This window comes from Phoca vitulina, unplaced genomic scaffold (genome assembly GCF_004348235.1).
Source record: "Phoca vitulina isolate PV1807 unplaced genomic scaffold, GSC_HSeal_1.0 scaffold11, whole genome shotgun sequence".
Lineage (NCBI taxonomy): Eukaryota > Metazoa > Chordata > Mammalia > Carnivora > Phocidae > Phoca > Phoca vitulina.
In genome coordinates this window covers 48,575,796-48,598,380 of record NW_022589714.1, presented here as the reverse complement: position 1 = coordinate 48,598,380, position 22,585 = coordinate 48,575,796, and the positions used below count along the sequence as shown (strand labels likewise).

Here is a 22,585-nt window from a genome sequence, read left to right as displayed (position 1 = left end):
GGATGGATAGATTGGTGGCTGGGTGGGTGGATGGATGGATGGATGGGTGGGTGGGTGGGTGGATGTCCTCCAGAGATTCAGGATTAATTCCAGTTGTGGCTTAAGAGGGGGGATTTTGGGCCCTAGGGTAAGCCAAAAAGGAGGGTATGGAATGGGGCCTGGCTGAGGTTGAGAAGGTTCAAGGTTCATTGTCCTGGCTTTCAGACCAAAGGATGGTCCCCCTAGTTTGGTGTTTCATAAGCTTCTCCCGTCTGTCCATCTGTCTCTAGTCTCTCTGTGCCTCTCTTTGTATCCTACTTATTTTTCTATGTATCTTTTATGTTCTGCTCTCTCTGTCTCTCCCTTCTACCCTGAGTCTCTCTGACTTTCTCTGTCTCTCTCAGTACTCTTCCCTTTCCTTCCTCCATTGCCCACTGCCCTTTCAGGTCTGGGCAACAGGGTCTCAGGGCTTTCCTGAGAGTTATATCCGCAGTGTGTGGCAGCCCAGACTGGAGGCAGACCCCCTCACAGGACAGCTCTAGCTCCATCCGGCAGTGGGCAGTGGTTGGGGGTGGGCTGGGTGTATCTCTGTGCTCCCCCATCCCTTTTAACAGTGGTGCCAGGAAAGGGAAAGACTTGATGGGCTGGGGGGAGTTTGACAGCAATGGAGAGGGGTTTTTTTGGAGGCCTCCCTGGTGCCCCAAATCCCTTGCCCCAAGGGAGGGACGCCTGGGGAGATGGTCTCTTCTCTCACACTGACTGGGCTGCCTTGTCCCTCAGGTTGGTGGATGACCGCTGTGTGGTGGAGCCCGCGGCAGGGGACCTGGACAACCCGCCTAAGAAGTTCCGAGGTAAGACCTCCATCCCCACACCAGCCTTCCTCCCAGGCTGCTGAGTCCTGGGCCTGGGACAGAACTCATTCAACCCCGTCCAGCGCCCGCGGGCCGGGTTGGACGAGGCGCTGCCCTGCAGCCCTCGCACTGCTCTCTGTGGGAGCCCCCATCGGCTCGCACTGCCGTCTTGGCACAGATGGCCTCTGCGTTCATTTTCTGGGGGACCGCACCCCATTTCTCAGGGGCGCACCCACTTCTGGCTGGGAGCCATTCTCCCCCCACCTCTCCACCAGCCACAAAGCCGCCTTTGTCTGCATGACAGAGCATTTTCTGAGGGAGCAGGGGAGGGAAGGGGAATTTCCTCAGGCTTTCGGAGGCCCGGGGTGAGGGTTCTTCCTTGTGCTTCCGTCTCTTCATCTGCGTGGTGAGGGGATTGGAACCCATGATCTCCGGGTCCCTTCTCCTGACCCCCACTGTGTTCCCAGTCCCGGGCCGGGCTGTGTGGATGACTTCGGCCCTAGGGGAGTTTGTGGAGCCCCAACCTGAGTGACCTTGGGCAAGGGCCTTGGCTCGGGGGCCTCGGCTCGCGGGGCCTCTGTGTCCTCTGTGGTCAGTGGGCTCCTCAGCCCCGTCCCACAGGCCCAGGGGCGTTGAGGGAATTAAATGCTGTCCTGCTGTCACCGTGCCCAGCCGGGGTAAGGTGTTACTGTTGTGATGACCTGGAGGCTGAGGCAGACAATCAGACAGATCCTGGGTGCGGTGGGCAGGGTGGGAGCAGGCAGGAACACGCCAGGCTGCTTCCACCTTGTCTGCCCATGTGGCTGCTCGTCTGGGGAGAGATTAGCTGGGATTGTCCTCGAGGGGGATCCTGGGAGGGAAGCGGGGTTTAAGATAATCCTGTGGCATCCCTGGCCGTCTGTCTGCCGGGGCCTTGCCCGTCCATGGGAGGGTGGAGGAGATGGGGGTGGGGGTGGGGCCTCCCAGCCCGCAGAGGGGCCCCACGCCGGCTGTTCTGCTTCTGTCACGGGCCTCTGTGTGGGGCTTTGTGTGGGGGTCTTAGGTCGGGCCGTGCCTGGATCTGTGGGAACAGCCTCTGGCACTGGACTTCCCTCACCTCCGTAGACCCCTTGGCCCTGCACTGTCGGGCCTCGCTGCCTCTCTCACCTCATCCCCTACCCCCTGCCTCCACCAGGGCAGGGTTCTGGTTGCTTTGTTCACTGTTTTATTTGTGCTGTCTGCCACGTAGTGGGGGCCTGGTACACATCTGAGGAATAAACGCAGGCGTCAGCCCCTCCTCAGGCTTCCTCCCGCCCCTGCCGCCCCTCTCAGGCCTGGCTGCTCTAGTTCCCATTGATGTGACCCGTCCAGAGTTCCTCAGTTGAATCCAGCCTCCAAGGCATTGGGCCCGGGCTTTAGGGGTTTCAGGGTGCTCGTGCGGGCCTCCTGCTTGGAGGCCCAGCTCTGACCATGCCTGCCCCCTGGGTGCTGAAGGCGGAGAGCAGGCCTGGGCCTTTCTCGAAGTAGGAGAGCTTTGAAGCCGCTGATGGAGGGGCAGATTTCCACTCTAGCTGGGGGATTTTGGTACATTCTTGGGAAGAAGTCAGTAAGGGTGAGGGTCCCCAGGGTGGGCTGAGCCAGGGCAGAGAGTGGACTGGGGCTGAAAAGGGAAGGGGTGTGCAGTCAGCTTTGTGGTGTGGCAGGTGGTGACAGGGAGGTGGGTGTGGCAGAGGAAGATTTGCCCTAGAGTTCCAGTGGACAGAGTTTGGGGCCAATTTTTGACAACAGAAAAGCCACTTAGTAGAACAAATGCTCCTTTGACTTCCATCCTCCTCTCCCGTTGCTCCTTCCCACTCTCTTCTTTCTCTTCCTCTCCATTTTCCCAAAGCCTGTGAGTGGGGCCCTCCCCAAGATCGGGGGGTTGACCCGTGGTCCCTCTCGGAGAGCTCTCAGCCAGCTCAGAGATGTGGAAGAGGGGACTCAGCCTCCAGCCTCCTCCCTGCCCTCTCTGCCCCAGATCCTGGCCTGTGGTGTCTTGATGAGGCAGGCAGAGGCCCCTCTGAACTCCCTGGGGCCCTATTTGGACCTGAGAAGAGCTGACCTTCTGGGACAGGACCAGGTCTCTGTGCCGCCCAGCAGCTGGTGGGTACAGTTGGAGTGTTAGAACTTGGGACAAGAGACATGGCCTCCAAATTCTTCATTTTGAGACAAGAGAAAAGAAAAGCAGAGCTTGGCCTCCCACCTGGGAGTCCTGGTTCTCTCCTGTAAACACCCTGGCACCGGAAGGAGGGCCCAGCAGGGGCGTGGGGGCTATGGCAGCATGTTAGAAGTGGGCTAGATGTTGTCAGAGATGGCTGTGTCCTGAGGCCCCCCGAGTGCTGTCCTGCCGTCCTGGGGTGGGCCCAGCCATTGCTGGGAACTCTGGCTTCTCCCTCTCTCCCGCTATAGTTGGGTGTCCTCACATGCTGACCCTGGAGGCCCCCAGGCTGAGCTGGCAAAGCCCAGTGAAGATCCCAGCCTGCCTATCAGCCCTGATTGGGTACTCGTTTGTGATTTCAGCTCTAGCCATCTTCTGAGGCCATTCCAAGCCCTGATACGTTCTGGGAATTCTTTCCTGAGTCTGCAGGGCCTGGGGAGGCCCAGGCTACTGGGCCCCCAATGTGTGGGGCACCGCATTCCAGCCCACCATCTCTGACCTCTGCTTCACCGTAGGAATCTTGGGGTTATGTGCTGCTGACCAGGCCCCGGGGTCTGGGCATGTTCCCTCCCATGAACCCTTTCTCTATCTCGTCTTCCGCGCGGGCCATGGGGAGACCCAGTGAAGGGCTTAGACAGCTCTCACCTCCCATTCTACCTTAGGGAAGCTCAGAGCCCATACCCCCAGTTATAGTGACCCCAGGAATGTACGTAGGGGCCACTTACCCACCCAGACTGGTGGCGGGGGGCGGTGCCGGGGTAGGAGGCCGATCAAGTGGCCTCCCTGTGTTTATATGTCTGGGTGCCCCCCAACTCCCCCAAGCCTATGCTTCTACTCTACCTGTCCCACCTTCCAAGCCCAGTTTATTGGGTTTTTGTTGTTGTTGTTGTTATTATTAAGACATATTTCAACTCTACACAGAAGAGAGCTCTGTCAAATCCTTTTTGCCGTGTTCATTGCAGAACTTGTCATTTTTTAAAAAAGATTTTATTCATTTACCTTAATGAGAGAGAAAGAGAGAGCTCTTGTGCAGGCAGGGGGAGGAGCAGAGGGGGAGGGAGAGGGAGACAATCTCCAGCCGACTCTGCCCTGAGCACAGAGCCTGATGCGGGGCTCAGTCCCACATCCCACCACCCTGAGATCATGACCTGAGCCAAAACCAAGAGGTGGATGATCAACCGACCGAGTCACCCAGGCACCCCCAGACCTTGTCATTTTTAAAGCCTCTTATGCCTGTAGCTGAAGCCCTCTGGGTCTTCTCCCTGATCCCTTTCCTCTCCCTCCCTCTCCAGAGGCAAATACTCATCAGAAATTGGTATGTATTTCAGGAGCCTGTTTTTATACTTTTCCTATTAATCCATAGGGCCATAGTCACGAATGATACAGGGTATTACTCCCGTTTTTATAACCCCGTATATTAAAATCTTTCTGCACAGTTTTCGTTCTGCACCATTTTTGAGATTTCTCCACATTGACACATGTGACTCTAGTTCATCTGGTTAATTGCTATGTAATATTCCATTGGGTGAATAAACTGCAAGCCATTTATTGGTTCTCCTGTTGATGGACAGTTAGCTCTTCTCCAGCTTCTGACAGTTGCCGGCCATGCTGGGGTGAGCGTTCCCATCCATGTCTCCTTGGGCTCCCGGGCAAGAGTTTCCTGGGTGTGTTCCGAGGGAGGGGGAGTCCTGGTGCGAGGAAGCTCTTCTGAGCCTTCCTCCAGGGCTGTGCGAGCTCAACCCCCACAGACTGTGGGTGCGTCCCCCCTGCCTCCACATTCTTGCCACACTTGGGTCTGTCCCACTTAAATTTCTTCCAGCCTGTTGGGTGTGAAATGGCATCTCACTGTGGTTTTAATTTGCATTCCTCTGACGACTAGTGAGATGGAGCATCTTTTCTTATGTTTACTGGCCCCTTAAAATTTTGTTCTCATTCCCCTCACCCCCCCACCCCCCACCCCGTTTTATAAAAGTATTGCAAATACAGACTCCAGGTTCAAGGTGAAAGCCGTGGTGGCCCACCTCACCCTCTGGCACCTTCTGTCCCCCCTTTCCAGGGGCAACCATATAGAAAAACAGACTAGGTAATTTATTCATATGATTAAAACATCAAAACATTGTACAAATAGGTGGAGAGGGTCTGGTCCCACCTGCCTGGTGCCCCCCCACTCCCCTGCTCTATGATCATCCCTTCAGGTGACCACTTTCCTGAGTTCCTTACGCATCCCCCAGGGTTTGCAAATACGAACATATATTCAGGGCTTCCCCCCGCCCCCTTTTCTTACACAAAGGTAGCATTGTATATACGCTCTTCTGGTTTTTGTTGTTTTTACTTTATAAATCTTACTAAGGATCCTACTGGAGACCTTTTCATATTAGCATATAGAGATCTTGAGCTCTCTCTGTTTTTTCTTTCATTTAGATACCCATTTTTTGTTCCGTATCCTGGACAACTGTGTGAAAATAGTGTTTCTACAACTTAGCGCGTTTGAAACATTTAGAAAGTATTTATTTATTTTAAACTGTGGTAAAGATCTCTAACAGAAAGTTTCCCATCTTTAACCATTTTTAGGTGTACAGTTCAGTGGCATTAAGCAACTTGTCACTGATAGACAGCCACCGCCACCATCCAGCCGTAGGACTTTTGTCTTCCTGTAACACTGAAACTCTACGCCAGTTAAATAATCACCCCCGCCGCCCCCCTCCCCAACCACCATGCTACTTTCCATCTCCATCAATTTGACTATTCCAAGTACCCACACGAGTGGAATCATCCAGTATTTGTCCTTGCAACTGGCTTCTTTCACTTAGCATAATGGCCTCAAGGTTGACTCACATGTAGACTCACATAATGGCCTCAAGGTTGACTCTTAGGGCTGCAGAGTGTTCCGTTATGCGGCTCGCTTGGAATGTATTTCACCAGTCCCCTCTGATGGGCGCTTGGGCTCTTCCTAATCTCCCTCTTTCCCGATGCTGCTGCAGCGAAGACCCTAGTCCCTTGACATCTTGTACAAATGCTGGTGTGCTCTCGGAAGGTCGGACCGGTGGCAAGGTCGCCGAGTGGAGCGGCGGGGGAGGCTGAGATCAATGTCCTAGGAGAAGGCGGTCCCTTTGAGCTTTTCATTGTTTCTTCGGTGCTCCCAGGTCTTGCTTATTCCAGGAGGTTGTAGCTTCCCTGGGCCACTCCTCCTCTTCCTCTGCCCCATCTTCCCCAGGGCGCGGTCGCGATTCTCCATTGTCACCTGCATAAACCTGGGGGTCACGCATGGTTCCACCTTGGTTACTCGGCAGCCGGCAGCCCCCGCGCCCCTCCCTCTGCTGCCAGACGCACTTTCAGGTTTACATCAAGACCCAATATCCTTGCCTTCTCTTCTGGAACCACAAGGGAGTCTTCTGTGTTTTGTTCAGTAGGTTGAGTCTAAATGTTGAAAATGATGGGGCGCCAGGGTGGCTCAGTCGTTAAGCGTCTGCCTTCGGCTCAGGTCCCTGGGATGGAGCCCTGCATCGGGCTCCCTGATCGGCGGGAAGCCTGCTTCTCCCTCTCCCACTCCCTCTGCTTGTGTTCCCTCTCCCGCTGTGTCTCTCTCTCTCTGTCAAATAAATAAATAAAAAATCTTAAAAAAAAAAATAAATGTTGAAAATTATTAGAAGCAGATGTTTACACGATTTACACAGAGCTTGGACCTTACCGTGACTGTAGAACTTTATTCCCTGAGCTCTGTTCTCACCTTCAGTCTTCAGCACTGGTGCTTTTCAATCTTGTTGGAGCGGCAGAACTATTTGGGGTTTGGGGTGCCTTTATAGATGCATATCCCCCGCCCCCCACCTCCCCCACCCTCACCCCACCCTCGCTCCAGCCTGCTGAATAGATGCGGGACCTGGGATTTTTTTTTTTTTTAAGATTTAATTAATTAATTTATTTTAAAGAGAAAGAGCACCAGCGGGGGGAGGGGCAGAGGGAGAGGGAGAGAGAATCTCAAGCAGACTCCCCGCTGAGCGCGGAGCCAGACATGGAGCTCGATCTCACAACGCTGAGATCATGACCTGAGCCGAAACCAACAGCTGGACGCTCAACCGACTGAGTCACCCAGGAGCCCTAGGAGTTTGTGTTTTTTAAAGCTCCCCCAGTGGCAGTGGCTTTTGAAGTGTTAGGGAACTGTAGTTTCAGGGAAGGTCACTGGACTTTGTTTACTATGTGAATATCTTCTTGTCTGCAGCCCCACAAGCCTTGTGCCCCGTCAGCAACAAGTGCATGTCCCCCAACACACACAGTCCTGACTGTTGGAAACCTCCCTGGGCCCGGTCTCCTGGCCACCCTCCCATCCTTCTTCCTCTCTGCCCTCCTGCCCTGGGGTTTGGTGAGAAGAAAGGTTCCAGCCCCTTCTGGGGTTCTGACAGGGCTGCCTTTGGGCCAAAAGCACCATAGAAGCATGGAGGTGTGCCACAAACATTGTAGAGGACTCAAGTCATTTATTCATTCAACAAACATTTCCTAACATGTACTATGGGCCAGGCTGTAAGGGAGGATCTGTGTGAGAGAGAAAAAGACAAATTCGACAAGTCCTAGGGAGTCGGTTTCCAAGACAGAGATAGAAGATTTGGGAGCTGGGAGGGGTCACGTCTGGTTTCCTTCCCAGTCCTGGGATGCTCCAGAGCAGTGTGTTTCATTCAAACACAGTCTCTGACCCATTAGTGGCTGTGGGAAATCCCTTTAGTGGGGCTCCACCATCCTTTAAAGACCAGAATAGAATTTGAATGCATCACCATAGTAGGGGTCGTTCCTATTTCATTCATTCTTCCTTCAACTCCTTCCTTCCTGTTAAATGAGTTCAGTGAGTTTTAAATGTGGTTATTGAAGCTTTCTTATTTCTAGAGATTCTATTTCGTTCTTTTTCAGTCTGTGATGTTACTCTTTATAGTTTCCTCTTCTCTGCAGGGATCCTCAAGCTTTCATGGATTTAAGCAGGGTAGGCATACTGTTCTACAGACGTTGTCTGTGCCTGGAGTCTCTTCCTGTCTGTTTCTACTGTCTGTTTGGTGGGTTGGTTCTCTCTCATGACAGCTAGTTCCCGAGACTTCCTGGCTAGCTTTGACTGTATGTTTGCCATTGCATTTGAAAAATTTGGTATGAGTGGTTGTGGACCAGGAGGAAGGTACCTTCCTCCAGAGAGGGTGTGCATATCCTGTTACCAGACCCCTGGGGCTCCACCTGTCCAAGACTGCCTGAAGCCAGACTCGGATCGGGGTTTCCTGCACCATCCAGGGGATTCCAACAGGGCTCTAGTTTCTGGAAGGGGCTGTTCTGCCTCGGGTTCAGCCTTCACTTGGGGGTGTAGTCCTTTGGGGTCCCAGCTTACTGAACGGAGGGTCTCCTGATAGACTCCTACCTTCCATGGGCCTGGCCTTGGATTTCTGCCTCCTGTCACCTGATGAAGCCATCCACATAAGAAGTCCGTTTTCTGGGGCGCCTGGGTGGCTCAGTCGTTAAGCGTCTGCCTTCGGCTCAGGTCATGATTCCAGGGTCCTGGGATCGAGCCCCGCGTTGGGCTCCTTGCTCAGCGGGAAGCCTGCTTCTCCCTCTCCCACTCCCCCTGCTTGTGTTCCCTCTTTCGCTGTGTCTCTCTCTTTCGAATAAATAAATAAAATCTTAAAAAAAAAAAAAAAGCCTGTTTTCTGGAATCAGTGAATATCCTCAGGGTGAAAGTAGCTTGGGTGTTTCTATATCTTTCTAACTTCCCTTTGATCCTCGGCTCGGGCCCAGGAATTCTTCACTATTTTGTCAGTTCTTTCAGAAGTCTTAAAATAATATCCATTTGAAAAATCCGGTTGTGTGAGTTGTTTTCTGGTTGGGTTGGTCAAAAGATATTATAACCATGGTTCTCAGCCCCGTCAGAGCCTGCCCTGCGTACCAGGGACAGAAGCAAGCCCCCATGTTGTTTCATGAAATGGTGATCCAGAAATGTCTTTCGGTGAGTCAGTTCAGAAAAGCTTGAGAATTTCTGCTCTAGGGTGACCTGGGGCAGCATCTCTCTTTCCTTCTGTTCTCCTTTCTGGATTGGGAGTGGTGGGGTGGGGGTGCAGGGAGACCAGGGAGCTCACGATCCCCCAGGCCTGTGGGCTCCAGGCTCACTCAGACCCAGGGTCTTGGCCCGCCCCCTCCCTTCCCAGCTCGCCAGACCCACAGTGTGACTTGCTGCTCTCACTTCACTGTCCCCTCCACGTGGCGCCCTCTTGCCCTTCCCTCCACCTGCAGTGCCTCATCCCTCTCCTCCCTCCTTGGCTATAAATTCGGGCCCCATCTCATCCACACGGGAGAGGCGTTTCTAGATTCATGCGTTCATCCGGCAGGAATTTGCTGAGCCCCGGGCTGGGCGCTGGGGACACGGTGATAAGCCCCACGTGGCCCTGCCCACCTGCAGATGAGCCTGTCAGAACCAGAGCGTGCTTTAATATTAATAAGTGGAATTCAAAAATAATACAACCGATGCATATCTATATTTATGTCAAATAAAATGGGGGGTAAGAGCCAGGTTCTGAGGGAGCCTGGAGCTGGGGGGGGAGGGAGCAAGGCCAATATAATGTCCTAAGGGCGAGAAAAAAGAGACATAAAAGGAAAGCAATTTCTAATGAAGTAATACCCATCTCAGAAGTGGATGTCGGGCACAACTAGAAGGCCCAAGGACACAGTCGGAGCTTGCCTGTGAATCATGACTAGGGCAACCACAAACACAAGCATCTGGCACGGCCGCCAGTGATGCGTTCTCCGAAACAGGGAAAAAAAAAAAAAAAAGAAAAAGAAAAAAACAACTCCTGGTAAAGTTTGAACAACACAAAGGACAACACAGATTCCCTCAGCTTATATCTGAGTTGCATTCCTGAAAAATTCCCTGTTTGCTAAAACCAGGCAAAAAACCCTTTGTGTTTCTGTGTGTCGCTCTGGGCCCAGAGCACTGCCCGCAGCAGTCCACCCGTGAGTGTGTGGCAGGATGTTCCCGCGGGAGTCTTGCTGGATGATCCTCATGGTGCCGGTGTCCAGCATCCCTGTCCTGCCCACTAAATGCCGGCTGTTACCTCTCTCGGGACCACCCCCCTCCCCCGCTTGGCCAAACAATCTCTGGCGTGGGTCACTGCTCTGACCGGCTGGGAACCGGTGGCCTTGAGGTGGTAAGCGGGGGGCCTGGGGAGCCCTGGGAGCGCCAGCCCAGCCTGAAGAAGCAGGAGGACTTCTTGGAGGGGGTGACACCTGAGCTTCTTCTTGAGGGCTAAGCAGATCCTTGTGAAGACCTACTCTGTCCAACAAAATGAGTGCTTGTTTCCAGAAGCGATGCCCGCTCCTGCTGGTGGTGTCAAGGTGGGCCAGGCAGGGCAGGCCTTGGTGACCCTATCCACTTACGGAATTGCTATTTCCCCCGTTCTCGTCAAGGAAGTTCTGTCTTCTCTGAACTTTGACTCACTCAGTCTCTCTTCTGGATGGCACCAGGGGGCTGCGTGCTCATGGGCTGGATAGAAAATCCAGTTTTGCCTTTGTTTTTTTTTTTTTTTTTTAAGATTTTATTAATTTATTTGAGACAGAGAGAAAGAGAGAGGGCACAAGTGGGGAGGAGGGTCAGAGGGAGAGGGAGAAGGAGAAGCAGACTCTCTGCTGAGCAGGGACCCCGATGCGGGGCTCAATCCTAGGACCCTGGGATCATGAGCTGAGCTGAGGGCAGACGCTTAACCGACGGAGCCACCCAGGAGCCCCCAGCTTTACTTCTAGTTCCTGGTGGCTGGATGACCAGCTTTGACCAGAGCGGGCACCTAGCCTTCCTTTGGAGGGCAGACGGAAAGGGCCAAAAGGAAGGGCGCCTCAGCATAGCCATCCGCCCTCCTGGGCGCCGTGTGGCTGGAGCCTGCGCAGGCATGGAGGCCCAGCCCTGCAGCATGAGGGGGGTCTTGGAGGCCACGAGCCTGACCCCTTGTCCAGGCTGTGATTCCCTCCTGTGATGGGGAACTCATTGCCTCGCAGCGTTTTAGCCCATGCCATTGGCAACCCGGCCCAGCCACTTGAGCCAGCCCTTCACCGTGACCCAGAATCCTCCATCCCCTCCTGCCACACTTCAGAATAGGATTTTTCAACTCATGCTTCCTTCGGATAAGTAGAAACATCGGCACCCTCTCTGGAGTTTGGGCTTACGAAAATCATAGGTGTTTTGTCTGCTTTCCAAAATAAAAATCGGAATAGTGAATTTTGTTTGTGGAATTTTGAGGGGCCCAGTCTTAGGTCAAGTTCCCTGGAAGCAGAGCCTATGGAGGAGGGGTCTCCGGAGCACAGAGTGAGGGAGGCCTGCTCATTCAGGGCGGAGGAAGAGCCAAGCAAGGATGTGGTTTCAGGGCGATGCTGCCGGCAGCTGGGGAGTGACCAGCACCTCACAGAGGTCACCTCCAGAGGCCAGACAATTCTGAGCTGCTTCTGGGGGGCGGGGGGGGGGGGATGTAACTTCCCAGGCATCTGTGGGCGAGATGGCAGTGGGTCAGAGAAGGATGCAGGTATTAGCTTTCAGCCACCAATGTCCACAAAAGTGGGCACAGACGGGGCATGGGTGGGGGTCCAAAGGCCTCTGGTAAATCTCTCATGGGGAAGAGGGCATGTGTCTGCCTCCCAGGTGAGATCCTGCCCTCACGCCTTCTCCCAAGTTCTTCGGGGTTCTTCCAACCACTACCTCTCCACCCAAGTGGGGCAGGAGGGTGGGGAGGGATGGAGAGAGCGGAGGTGGGATTTGGGGGCCGGGTGGCAGGCCGAGCGCCGCACGAACTGATCGCCCCTCCTTTGCCTCCCTCCCACAGACTGCCTCTTCAAGGTGTGTCCCATGAACCGCTACTCGGCCCAGAAGCAGTACTGGAAGGCCAAACAGACCAAGCAGGACAAGGAGAAGATCGCCGACGTGGTGCTGCTCCAGAAGTTGCAGGTGGGAATGTGCGTCAGGGATCCGGGTGCATGCAGGGGGGTGCTGCTTATCAGAGCCAAAGGGGCCCTGTGGCTGAGTCCAAATCAGTGAATGAGGTAAGAGAGGGGAAGTAGAGTGCCTTCCCAGTGATCCACTCGTCTGTATGACCCTTTGTGCCAGTTAGAAGGAGGTGCTCCTTCCTCCAGGCTGGTGTAGCCCTCTGCCCAGGGCACATGGCTCAGTGAGTGAAATGTGGACTAGATTTCAGCTCCCACCCAGCCCTTCAGCTGGACACCATGGTGCAGTGAACAACCTGTACAGCTGCCCATGGAGTTACCAGTAGTTCCTGGTGACAGTGGTTCCAGGGAACCTGACTTGAGAACCAGTCTTAACCTCCCCCCTCATTTTATAGAGTTGGACCCTGGGGCCCTTAGAGGGGGCTGGGCTGTCCATGCTTATCCAGTGAGTTTGTGGTAGGGCCTGAATGGCCCCCGGTCTCTGAGCCACCTTGGGCTCCTTGGACACCTGGACAGTGCACAATGTAAGGGCCTGGGTGGTTACTCGTGGGCCTCTTGGGGGCAGTGGCTCAGTTGACATCCTAGATAATCCTCCCTGGACAGACCTCAGGGCCTCAAGCCCAGTCCTCATGAAGAAGAAAGTAGGAGGCTTTGGCTGTGCTCAGCAGCTTTGCAGCCTGTTTCTGAGGCCCTCCCTCAGGCCTGGTGCGCCTCTCCCTGTCGTGTAGACCTTGCTTCCTCGTGTTCCCTTCCCTGAGGAGGTGGGTGTGAAATGGGGGAAGGGCGGGCCTCACCCCAGAGCTGTGAACTGGGCTGGAAAGAGAGGGTTGGAGGGTGGACTGCCTGAGCTCTAAGTACCCCATCTTTCTTCCTGGACTGGGGGCTGTCACAGGCGTCCTTCCTGCTGCTGACGCAGGCCAAGGCTGAACTGGGGATCTGGCCTGGGTGTAGGGTGTTTCCGTGTGCGCAGACACACACACATGTGGTCATATCGTCACACACTGTAGGTTTGTGGGAAGTCATGTGGTACGGGGCGAGTTTCCCTAACAGCCACCCCCGCCCCAGCCTCAGTCATGAGACCTGGGTAATGGGGCAGAGGGGCCAGTACTTTCAGGGAGTGCCAGTCTGATGGAGGAGACAGAGCCCTGTTTCCAGGAACCCCCAATCTGATGGAGGAGATAGTCAGTCTGTCCTTAGGCAGCTTCCAGGCTGGCTAATGTGATAGAAGTGCCTGAAAAGGATCCGTAATGGGAAGCCAACCGAACCCTGAGGGCCACTCGGGTAGGATCTGTCAGAGCTGGATGTGGCCCACCAGTGAGGGCTCCCTGAAGGCGGTGTCTAGGAACCCATACAGTTTTGGGAGGAGGCGGGGGAGGAGGAAGAGGAGGAAGGAGCACCAGGCACATCTGTCAGGGTTTGGGCTGGGGCAGGGGTCCTGTGTTGGGGCATCAGGACTCTGCTATGATGGGGGTAGTGAGGCACAGCTTAGTTTGTCTGCTGGCCGTGTCAAAGGGCATAGGGAGCTCAAGGGACTGCTGGCATGTCCCCTCCCGAGGAGGTGGGCGGGGAGGGGCAGGGGATCGGGGTTCCCCTGGGCTGCGTATTCCACACTCTGAGTATCAGTCCCTCATCAACAGAGGGGGAGGGGATAGGCCACATGGCCTCTGGGGGGGTCACCCTGGGTACAGTGCCAGGAGGCACGCACGTGTGGGGTAGGGGACGTGGCCCCGCAAGGCTGCTCCGTCCGAGCCTGCCTTCCACCTGTCTGCGTGCGTCCGTACAGCATGCAGCCCAGATGGAGCAGAAGCAGAACGACACGGAGAACAAGAAGGTGCACGGGGACGTGGTGAAGTACGGCAGTGTGATCCAGGTGAGACCCACTGACATCGCCCCCTGGAGACGCTGGGCTGGTGTGGGGGTGGGCGGCAGTTGGCGTGCCCTCTGGGGCTTGTGTCCCCAGCGGGTGGCCCGGGGACTGTCTCCGTGACTGCATATCTGCTTCTGTGTGTGCCTCCTGCTGGGTGGCCCGAGTAGCTGTGCCTATGGGCAGGTTCTCGGCACACTGGTCACCAGCACAGATCCTGGAGTCCGAGTTCCAATCTTGGCTCTGGGACCTCGGGTGCCTCTGTTTCCCCATCTGTAAAATCAGGCCGGTGATAGTACTTCCTTTTTGGTTGTTGTAAGATGACATGAATTAATACAAAGTATTTAAAAATGCTGGCTTCTTCTTTTGTGACCACCCGGGTGCCTGACTGGGGGCGTGTGGCTGCGCGTGTCTCAATTTGTGTGTTTATGTCGTGTATCTGACACTGCAGGTGTGTCCCGTTGTGACCAAGGTCCAGTGGGCCCCCCAGAGCCCCCCTCCCTACCGGGCTGGCCTCGGGGGGCCTGGAGCCCTCACCCGCCCCCCCCCCCCCCCCCCGGGCCCCCCTCCCTGCTGGGCTGGCCTCGGGGGGCCCGTCGCCCTCACCCGCACCACACCCGCCCCCCAGAGCCCCCTCCCTGCTGGGCTGGCCTCGGGGGGCCCGGCACCGTCACCCGCACCCCGCCTGCCCCCCAGAGCCCCCTCCCTGCTGGGCTGGCCTCGGGGGGCCTGGTGCCCTCACCCCCCTGCCCCCCCAGAGCCCCCCTCCCTGCTGGGCTGGCCTCGGGGGGGGCCCAGAGCCCTCACCCGCGCCCTGCCCGCAGCTTCTGCACATGAAGAGCAACAAGTACCTGACGGTGAACAAGCGGCTTCCGGCCCTGCTGGAGAAGAACGCCATGCGGGTGACTCTGGACGGAACGGGCAACGAGGGCTCCTGGCTCTTCATCCAGCCCTTCTGGAAGCTGCGGAGCAACGGCGACAATGTAAGGACCGGCCCGGGGTGGAGGGGCCGGCTGGGGGAGGGGGGCGGGCGGTCAGGCTGCGGCTCCAGAGCGGCTTCTATAGGGTCTCTGATGTGGGGACTGGCTGAGGTCGTGCGCATTTCTGAGAGGGGCAGACTGAGATCAGAGAGAGGCCTGCAGGCCTGGCCCTTCCCATCTGCGCCCTGTTCTGCCCACGCCCGTAGGTGGTGGTGGGGGACAAGGTGATCCTGAATCCTGTCAACGCAGGGCAGCCTCTGCACGCCAGCAACTATGAGCTCAGTGACAACGCGGGCTGCAAGGAGGTGAGTGGCTGCCGGGGCCCCTGGGGGCACAGACATCCCCTCCTTGCCCTGCTCCGGTCCTTGGTCGTCTTCTTCTGCCCTGTGCTCCAGCCCCCAGGCCAGCAGCCCTGGGGCAGCTGGGCTGGGGCGGGGGGGGGGGGGCGAGGCGGCGGGGGGGACGGCTGGCTGAGAGAAGACACCTCCTCATGCTCTGAGGGGAGCTGGGCTGGTCCGCCCCTCACCCCGGGCCTTTCCCCCCAGCCTCCAACCGCTGGGGGTCTGACAGGCGTCAGGGTTCTCTTGGCCCTTCCCCAGGTCAACTCCGTGAACTGCAACACCAGCTGGAAGATCAATCTGTTCATGCAGTTCCGAGACCACCTGGAGGAGGTGTTGAAAGGGGTAAGGACTGCCCCTCCCCACAGCTGCCACCTGTCTGCTGGCTGCCCAGCCCCTCCCCCGCAGGGCCCCCTTCCTCCACCTCCCTCTACCCAGGTCTGCTCCTCGCCTGACCCTCCCCTCCATGCGCCCCCTTCTCTGGCTCTGCACCCTCTTCAGCCTCCCTCCACCCCCCCAGCACCCCAGACCCCCGCGCTCCCTCACAAGCTGGACCACCCCTTCTCTTGTCTCTGGACTCCTAGCCTCCCTCTCCATCCTTTCTGGGTCCTGGCTAGCCTCTGTTTTTTCTCTTACTAAGGGTGTGCCAGTGGACTAGGGGTCCCCGTCCCCTCACCTTGGGGGCCAAGATCCTTTGAGCACCCTGTCCCTTCCCCAGCACTGGCTCCGTGGACCCGGGCCAGGTGCCCTGCCCTTTGCCCTGTGCCCTCTTAGGCAAGGGCCTGAGGCTGCTGAGTCAGGGCCTGTGCCCTGGTTCCAGCCCCACTGGCGTGGGTGCTGGGACATAGGGGTTGGCAGGCGCTGAGGGGTTCAGCCTGCCGGACCCAGTACTGCTGGGAAACACCATGGTAATGACTTAGGGGGGGAGCAGAGCGAGGGGCAGGGAGGGCTGCAGAGACTGCTAGACAAGCCCTGAAAACCAGATGTGGGGGAGAGGGGGGGGCTCAGAGGTTTAAGTGGGGCTTCAGGGGGTAGAACCAGCCTATTGGGGGTAGGTCGTATATGGAAGGGCAGATTTGGGGGGTAGCAGAGAGGGTGGGGTTCCTCAGCTAGGGGAATTGGCAGGCACCTGGCCATGAAAGGGACGTATAGGCACAGGTGACAGGCCTGAGAGCAGCCACTTGAGGAGGCTGGCTGCCCTGTGTTCATTGCATCTTCCTCCCCGAGAAGCCTGCAGTGTCCCCCCTTACCCTCCGCTCCCAGGCGGGCTGCTCTGTCACACTGTACTGCCCCCGCAGGCTGCCTCAGCCCCCTCCCACCTCCCAGGCTCTTTCCGTCCACCCATGCTCTGTCCAAATGCCTTTCTCTCCCTCCCTGAAGCCTGCACATCATCCACATAGCAATCAAGCCTCAGCCTGTGTGCCACCTCCTCCTGGAAGCCTTCTCTGATTACACATTCCTGCTCCCAAATCTGTGTGGCCCTTAGAAAATGAAGCATCATTGGGCCGAACCCCATGGTGTGGCCTCGACTGGTTTCGGTGACTCTGTCATGGCTTTGATGTTAGAGGCCAGGCCACCTGGAAGTGAGATTTGAGTGTGCAGAGCCCACCCCTTTTTTGGCTCTCGCCCTGTACTGCGTGGATACAGAAGTCACGAGGTTCTGCCAAAGTAACTGGCTTAATCTATGTATCTTCTCTCGCTCGCTTGCTCGCTCGCTCGCACATTCACTCCACAGGTGGGCACAGGGTAGGAAGTGTGGTGGAAAGGTGAGGGCTCCGGAGCTGCACCACAGATTCATGTCCCCTTTGCCACTAGCTGTGTGACCCTCGGCAGGACACTTAGCTTCTCTGCCTGAGTCTCTCCACCTGTAAAATGGGGATAATGATATAGGTACCCGGGCAGCGTGGGTGAGGATGAGGTGAGGAAGTCCACGTAAAGGGCTCACGCAGTGGCTAGCACGTGGGAAACGTGCAGTGTTCTTCATTATACAAATTATAGCCCTCGCAATTTCTGCAAGGGGCCATGGTATCCCCATTTTGCACAAGAGGAAACTGAGGCTCAGAGATGTTAAGGGACTTATCCAAGGTCACACAGCTTGGGAAGCAGAACCAGGGTCCAAACTTGGTCTCTGTGTCCAAAGCTCCGGAGATGAATAGGCCACAGTTTCTGCACTCCAGCTGTTCCAGGCCCGTGGGAGCAGAGGAAATGGGCAAGAATTACCCATATTCAGGCAGAAGGGGCCCTAGGGAGGTGCAGCCATGGGCCTGGGGGGACCCCAGAAGGTGATATCCCTCCTGCCTTCATAGAGAGGGTGACTTGAGATTGGCCTTTAGAGGTCAGGTGGGGTTACTAGAGGTACAAATCAGGGAAGGAGATAGCCAAGGGTGGGCTTGACATAGGAGGCTGGGGAAGGTTCTGGATAAGAGCATGTCCCGCCCCAGTCGTCTGGAGGCTCTGGATTTGGGGTGTGGGCAGAGCACCAGGCTGAGGGGCTGGCCCCTGGCCCTGGCCACCCTCCGGTGGGGCTCAGCACGCATCTCGCCCTCTGCTTGCTGCTCTGAAAGGAGCAGGAGGGGCCCTGCACCAGCCGCGCCTGCATCTGAGGGTGGGCGGGGGTGGGGGGGACAGCGGCGGGGGGCTGGCCCCCCGGGAAGGTCCCGGCCTGTCCTGAGCCCGTGACCCACGGCTGCAGGGAGATGTGGTGCGGCTGTTCCACGCGGAGCAGGAGAAGTTCTTGACGTGTGACGAGTACAAGGGCAAGCTGCAGGTGTTCCTGCGCACCACGCTGCGCCAGTCCGCCACCTCGGCCACCAGCTCCAACGCCCTCTGGGAGGTGGAGGTCAGAGCTTGCTTCTTACCCAGGACCCAGCCCTCCTCGCCAGCCCTGGGCCCCGCCCCCTCTTCTTCCCCCGTCACCCTGGAGGGTAGGAGGTGTAGAGGCAGGGCCAGGGGGCGTGGGGGGGCGGGTCCGGGTGCCACTTACCCAGAGCTCTCCAGGCCTCCCCAGGGCCCGAGCTACCACTCCCTGGACAGTGTCCCTTTCCTGCCTCACCCCTGCACCCCCCAGGTGGTCCACCACGACCCCTGCCGTGGGGGAGCTGGCCACTGGAACGGCCTGTACCGCTTCAAGCACCTGGCCACAGGCAACTACCTGGCCGCCGAGGTGAGTGGGGAGGTCGAGGGCGCCCTGGGAGCTCGGGCTGCGTGGGCACGCGGGCGCGCAGGAGCCCATGAGCCGGTGCACGTCTGCACACATAGACACACGTGTCCGTGGCCCCTGGCTTATCTGCACTCTTGCATTAAACAAATACTATCAAATAAGCGCGTGCCTGCAAATAAGCCTCATGAACATTACTGCAGCCCTACTATGTGCCACGAGCTATTCTGGACCCTCGGGAATCACCAGTGAGCCAGGTTCCCACCCCTCGTATAACTTACATTCCACATGTCTGTCTGTCCATAGAATGCAGGCTTGTGTATACTAGGGTGTGTGTGTGTGTGTGTGTGTGTGTTTGTATATTGATCTGTGGGTCCATGAAGAGGGGCATGAAGGGCAGGGCCTGGGGACTCTCATTGGTGGCTTCTTCAGGAGCGACTTGGGCTTTAGTGCTGGGGTGGGCACCCCTGGGAGGGTGGGGGCTCCCTATGTGGACCTTGTTTTGGGGTGGGGGTCATGTGAGCATAGCTCAGTGTCTAGTAGCTGCCCCCGTCTTGTGTCTCTGTCCAGGAGAACCCCAGCTACAAGGGTGATGCCTGTGATCCCAAGGCAGCGGGAATGGTGAGGACCAGAGCAGGGCTCCAGGGCCCGGGGAAGAGGGACCGTGGGTGTTGGCCAGGAAATCCTGGGAAGTGAGCTGGAGGGAGAAGGCCTCTCAGGTGGGATCCCAGGTGGTTTCGGGGGGCCCGAGAGGAGGGAGGGGCTTCTGCCTGAGCTGGGGTCCTTATCCCAGGGTGCTCAGAGTCGTGTAGGTCGCCGGAACGCTGGGGAGAAGATCAAGTACCGCCTGGTGGCTGTGCCCCACGGCAACGACATCGCCTCCCTCTTTGAGCTGGACCCCACCACGTTGCAGAAAACCGACTCCTTTGTGCCCCGGTGAGTAGGTGCCGTGTGCCTGGGGGCTGTGCCACCCTGTCCCTGGGTCCCCTGCATCCCACACTCCTCTGTCCTCCTGAGCTCCTCTGGCCTCAGGACCTGCCTGTCCCGCCCCTCTGGGGACTGAGCTCTCAGAGCTGTGGGCAGCTGACTACCACCGAACATGCGCCATGTGCCGGGCCCTGGGTTCAAAACGCCTTCTCTCCAGTGTTCTTCATCAGGCACCTGCCCCCGTCTCTCTGCACACTCAAGCACAGGCAGCATGAGTTTGTCCCCGGCACACGGCAGGAGGGAGGGGAGGGGACTGGGCTCCCTGACTTTAAGGTCCCCCAACCCTAGATGCTAGGGCGTAACATCAAGAAACTTCCCGGGTGTCAGTCAGGCTTTGGCATTTACTAGCTGTCTGACCTCAGTCCCTTTGCCCTGACTGCCTGATCTGTCAAGTGGGCATATCAAGTTACCCATAACAGGGCTGATGGGAGACGTAATGGAGTCACTCAGTGTAGGCCCACCAGCCCTCACCTGAAGCTCTTGGGGCCAGGTGCCTTTTGAGATTCAGATTGTTTTTCATTTCAGAAAGGTAATTACATTTCATAATCAGAGACAAGAGTGTTTCTGCTCTGAGACGCATGCATCTTGACGCGAAGTGGGATAAATAGTCTAAATAGTCTCATTTGTCCAAATGAATCTTGGTTTCAAGTTTACAAACAAGCCTGGGCTTTTGGAGCGCTCTGGGTTTGGGAGCGCAGGCAAGGCATGTGGGTCGGAACAGCACAGGGCCTGAGGGCTGTTTGCTGGCCACTGTCCTGTGGCTTGGGCTCCTCCCCTGGAGGGGATCGGTTCCCCTGTCCCATGGCCGTGGAGTTGGGTGGAGATGTGGAGCTGGTGTGGGGCAGGGCAGGCAGACAGCGGGGATGCGCTCTGAGGCCCGCTCCCTGTGCCCTGCCCCCGGCCCCACCTGCAGGAACTCCTACGTCCGTCTGCGGCACCTCTGCACCAACACGTGGATCCAGAGCACCAATGTGCCCATCGACATCGAGGAGGAGCGGCCCATTCGGCTCATGGTGCGAGCCGGCCGGGGCTGCGGGGCTAGGGCCTTGGCTTGTCCCTGGGTGCCCTGCTGACCTCTTGTCCCTGCAGCTGGGCACCTGCCCCACCAAGGAGGACAAGGAGGCCTTTGCCATCGTGTCTGTGCCAGTGTCCGAGATCCGAGACCTGGACTTCGCCAACGATGCCAGCTCCATGTTGGCCAGTGCCGTGGAGAAACTCAACGAGGGCTTCATCAGCCAGAACGACCGCAGGTGGGCCGCACGGCAGGGTCCTCGAAGGGTCTGCATTTCATGAACCCAGGAGTCACAAAGCAGAAGCCGGGCAGGCTTGGCTGGCTGGGGTCGGGGAGACAGAGGTGGGGACTTGTTCCGGCAGGTTCTGGTGGACCCTGGGGCCCTTACCTCATGTATTGCTCATGTACTCCCAGAACTAACCGTGGTGATGGGTTGAGGCTCACAAATGTTAAGAGACTTGTCCATGGTCACACGGCTAGTAAGTGGCAGGGTCAGGACGGAAATGCAGAGCCCTTCACCCCAAACACCTTGTGCCCTATTGTTCCTTTCCAGATCGGAGTATACTGAGATTCTTTGTCTCGGGGGCACTTTAGAATCCAGGGTGGGTGGGGCGAGGTGTGTGTTTTGAGAGCCTTTTGGGGTAAAGCTGGGGAGAGAAGTTGAAGGCCAATGATAGGCTTTGTGCTTTGGATCGCAGGGTGGGCGAGTGGCCTGATGAGAGCGTGTTTGGGGCAGGGCTGGTTGCCCGTGGGGGGGGTTTCCCAGGGTTGGTGCCTTACACTTGTCATCACTGGTGTCCCTTCATGAAGGTTTGTCATCCAGCTGCTGGAGGACCTGGTGTTCTTCGTCAGCGATGTCCCCAACAATGGGCAGAATGTGCTGGACATCATGGTCACCAAGCCCAACCGGGAACGGCAGAAGCTGATGAGGGAGCAGAACATCCTCAAACAGGTGCGTGTGCACACGTGTGGGGGAGGGGCCGGGTGTCCAGAACAGGAGCCTTTTCCCATCTGCAGTGGAGCTTCAGTCTCTCTGCAGCTTCTCTTTGCCCCTTTTTAGAAAATGAGTATTTGTTGAGCACTGACCACATGCCAGGCCCTATCCTAAGCGCCCTACACATACTGGCTTGGTGCATCCTCTCCACCGGGGGAGGTACTATTATTACCCCCGGGTTACCTGTGAGGGGACTAATGCATAGAGGTTGGAGTAACTTGACCCTGAGTATGCGGCTAGGAAGCAGCAGGGCAGGATTTGAACTCGGGATGTCGGGTTGAGAACTTGTGCTTTTTTTTTTTTAAGGCTTTTTTTTAAAGTAAGCTCTACACCAATGTGGGGCTTGAACTCACAACCTGGAGACCAAGAGTTGCATGCTCTACAGACTGAGCCAGCCAGGTGTCCCTAGAACTTGTGCTTAAAAAAAATAGGGGGCACCTGGGTGGCTCAATCAGTTAAGCGTCTGCCGTTAGCTCCGGTCATGATCTCAGGGTCCTGGGATTGAGTCCCGCATCCAGCTCCCTGCTCAGCGGGGAGTTTGCTTCTCCCTCTCCCTCTGCCCCTCCCCGCTGTTCCTGCTCTCTCTCTCTCTCTCTCTCTCTCTCTCAAATAAATAAATAAAATTTAAAAAAATATATTTTTTCTGGGGCGCCTGGCTGGCTGAGCCAGTCCGTGGTGTGTGACTCTTGATCTCAGCCCAGCGCTGGGTGTGGAGATTACTTAAAAAAATATTTTTTCTAAGTTTAGATTGTGAAACTTTTCTTTCTTTTTTTTTTTAAATTTTATTTATTTATTTGACAGAGAGAAAGCATAAGCAGGGGTAGTGGCAGAGGGAGGGGGAGAAGCAGGCTCCCCAAGGAATAGCGAGCCCGATACGGGGCTCCATCCCAGGACCTCGGGATCATGACCTGAGCCGAAGGCAGACGCTTAACCAACTGAGCCACCCATGTGCCCCTGATTGTGAAACTTTTCAAATATTGAGAAAGTAATGAAAGAATAGTACAGTGAACACTGTACCACCACTGCCTGATCTGCTTTTTACCATTTTGCTGGTTTGGTTTTTTTTTTTTTTTTAATTTTATTTTATTATGTTATGTTAATCACCATACATTACCTCATTAGTTTTTGATGTAGTGTTCCATGATTCATTGTTTGCATATAACACCCAGTGCTCCATGCAGTACGTGCCCTCTTTAATACCCATCACCAGGCTAACCCATCCTCCCACCCCCCTCCCCTCTAGAACCCTCAGTTTGTTTCTCAGAGTCCATCGTCTCTCATGGTTCGTCTCCCCCTCCGATTTCCCC

The 22,585-nt window shown here is 56.5% G+C and overlaps 1 protein-coding gene across 1 annotated transcript in view; it reads left to right on the top strand.

The window, feature by feature from the left end:
- Positions 1–22,585, top strand: part of ITPR3 (inositol 1,4,5-trisphosphate receptor type 3) — a 68,031-nt gene that overhangs the window by 13,891 nt on the left and 31,555 nt on the right. Inside the window, exons 2-14 of the mRNA XM_032410009.1 lie at positions 760–830; positions 11,829–11,950; positions 13,730–13,816; positions 14,635–14,793; positions 14,997–15,095; positions 15,390–15,473; positions 17,821–17,967; positions 18,196–18,291; positions 18,856–18,906; positions 19,079–19,221; positions 20,186–20,285; positions 20,362–20,522; positions 21,095–21,236. Coding sequence (XP_032265900.1) covers positions 760–830; positions 11,829–11,950; positions 13,730–13,816; positions 14,635–14,793; positions 14,997–15,095; positions 15,390–15,473; positions 17,821–17,967; positions 18,196–18,291; positions 18,856–18,906; positions 19,079–19,221; positions 20,186–20,285; positions 20,362–20,522; positions 21,095–21,236 — 1,462 coding nt within the window. The remainder of the gene's footprint in view (positions 1–759; positions 831–11,828; positions 11,951–13,729; positions 13,817–14,634; positions 14,794–14,996; positions 15,096–15,389; positions 15,474–17,820; positions 17,968–18,195; positions 18,292–18,855; positions 18,907–19,078; positions 19,222–20,185; positions 20,286–20,361; positions 20,523–21,094; positions 21,237–22,585) is intronic.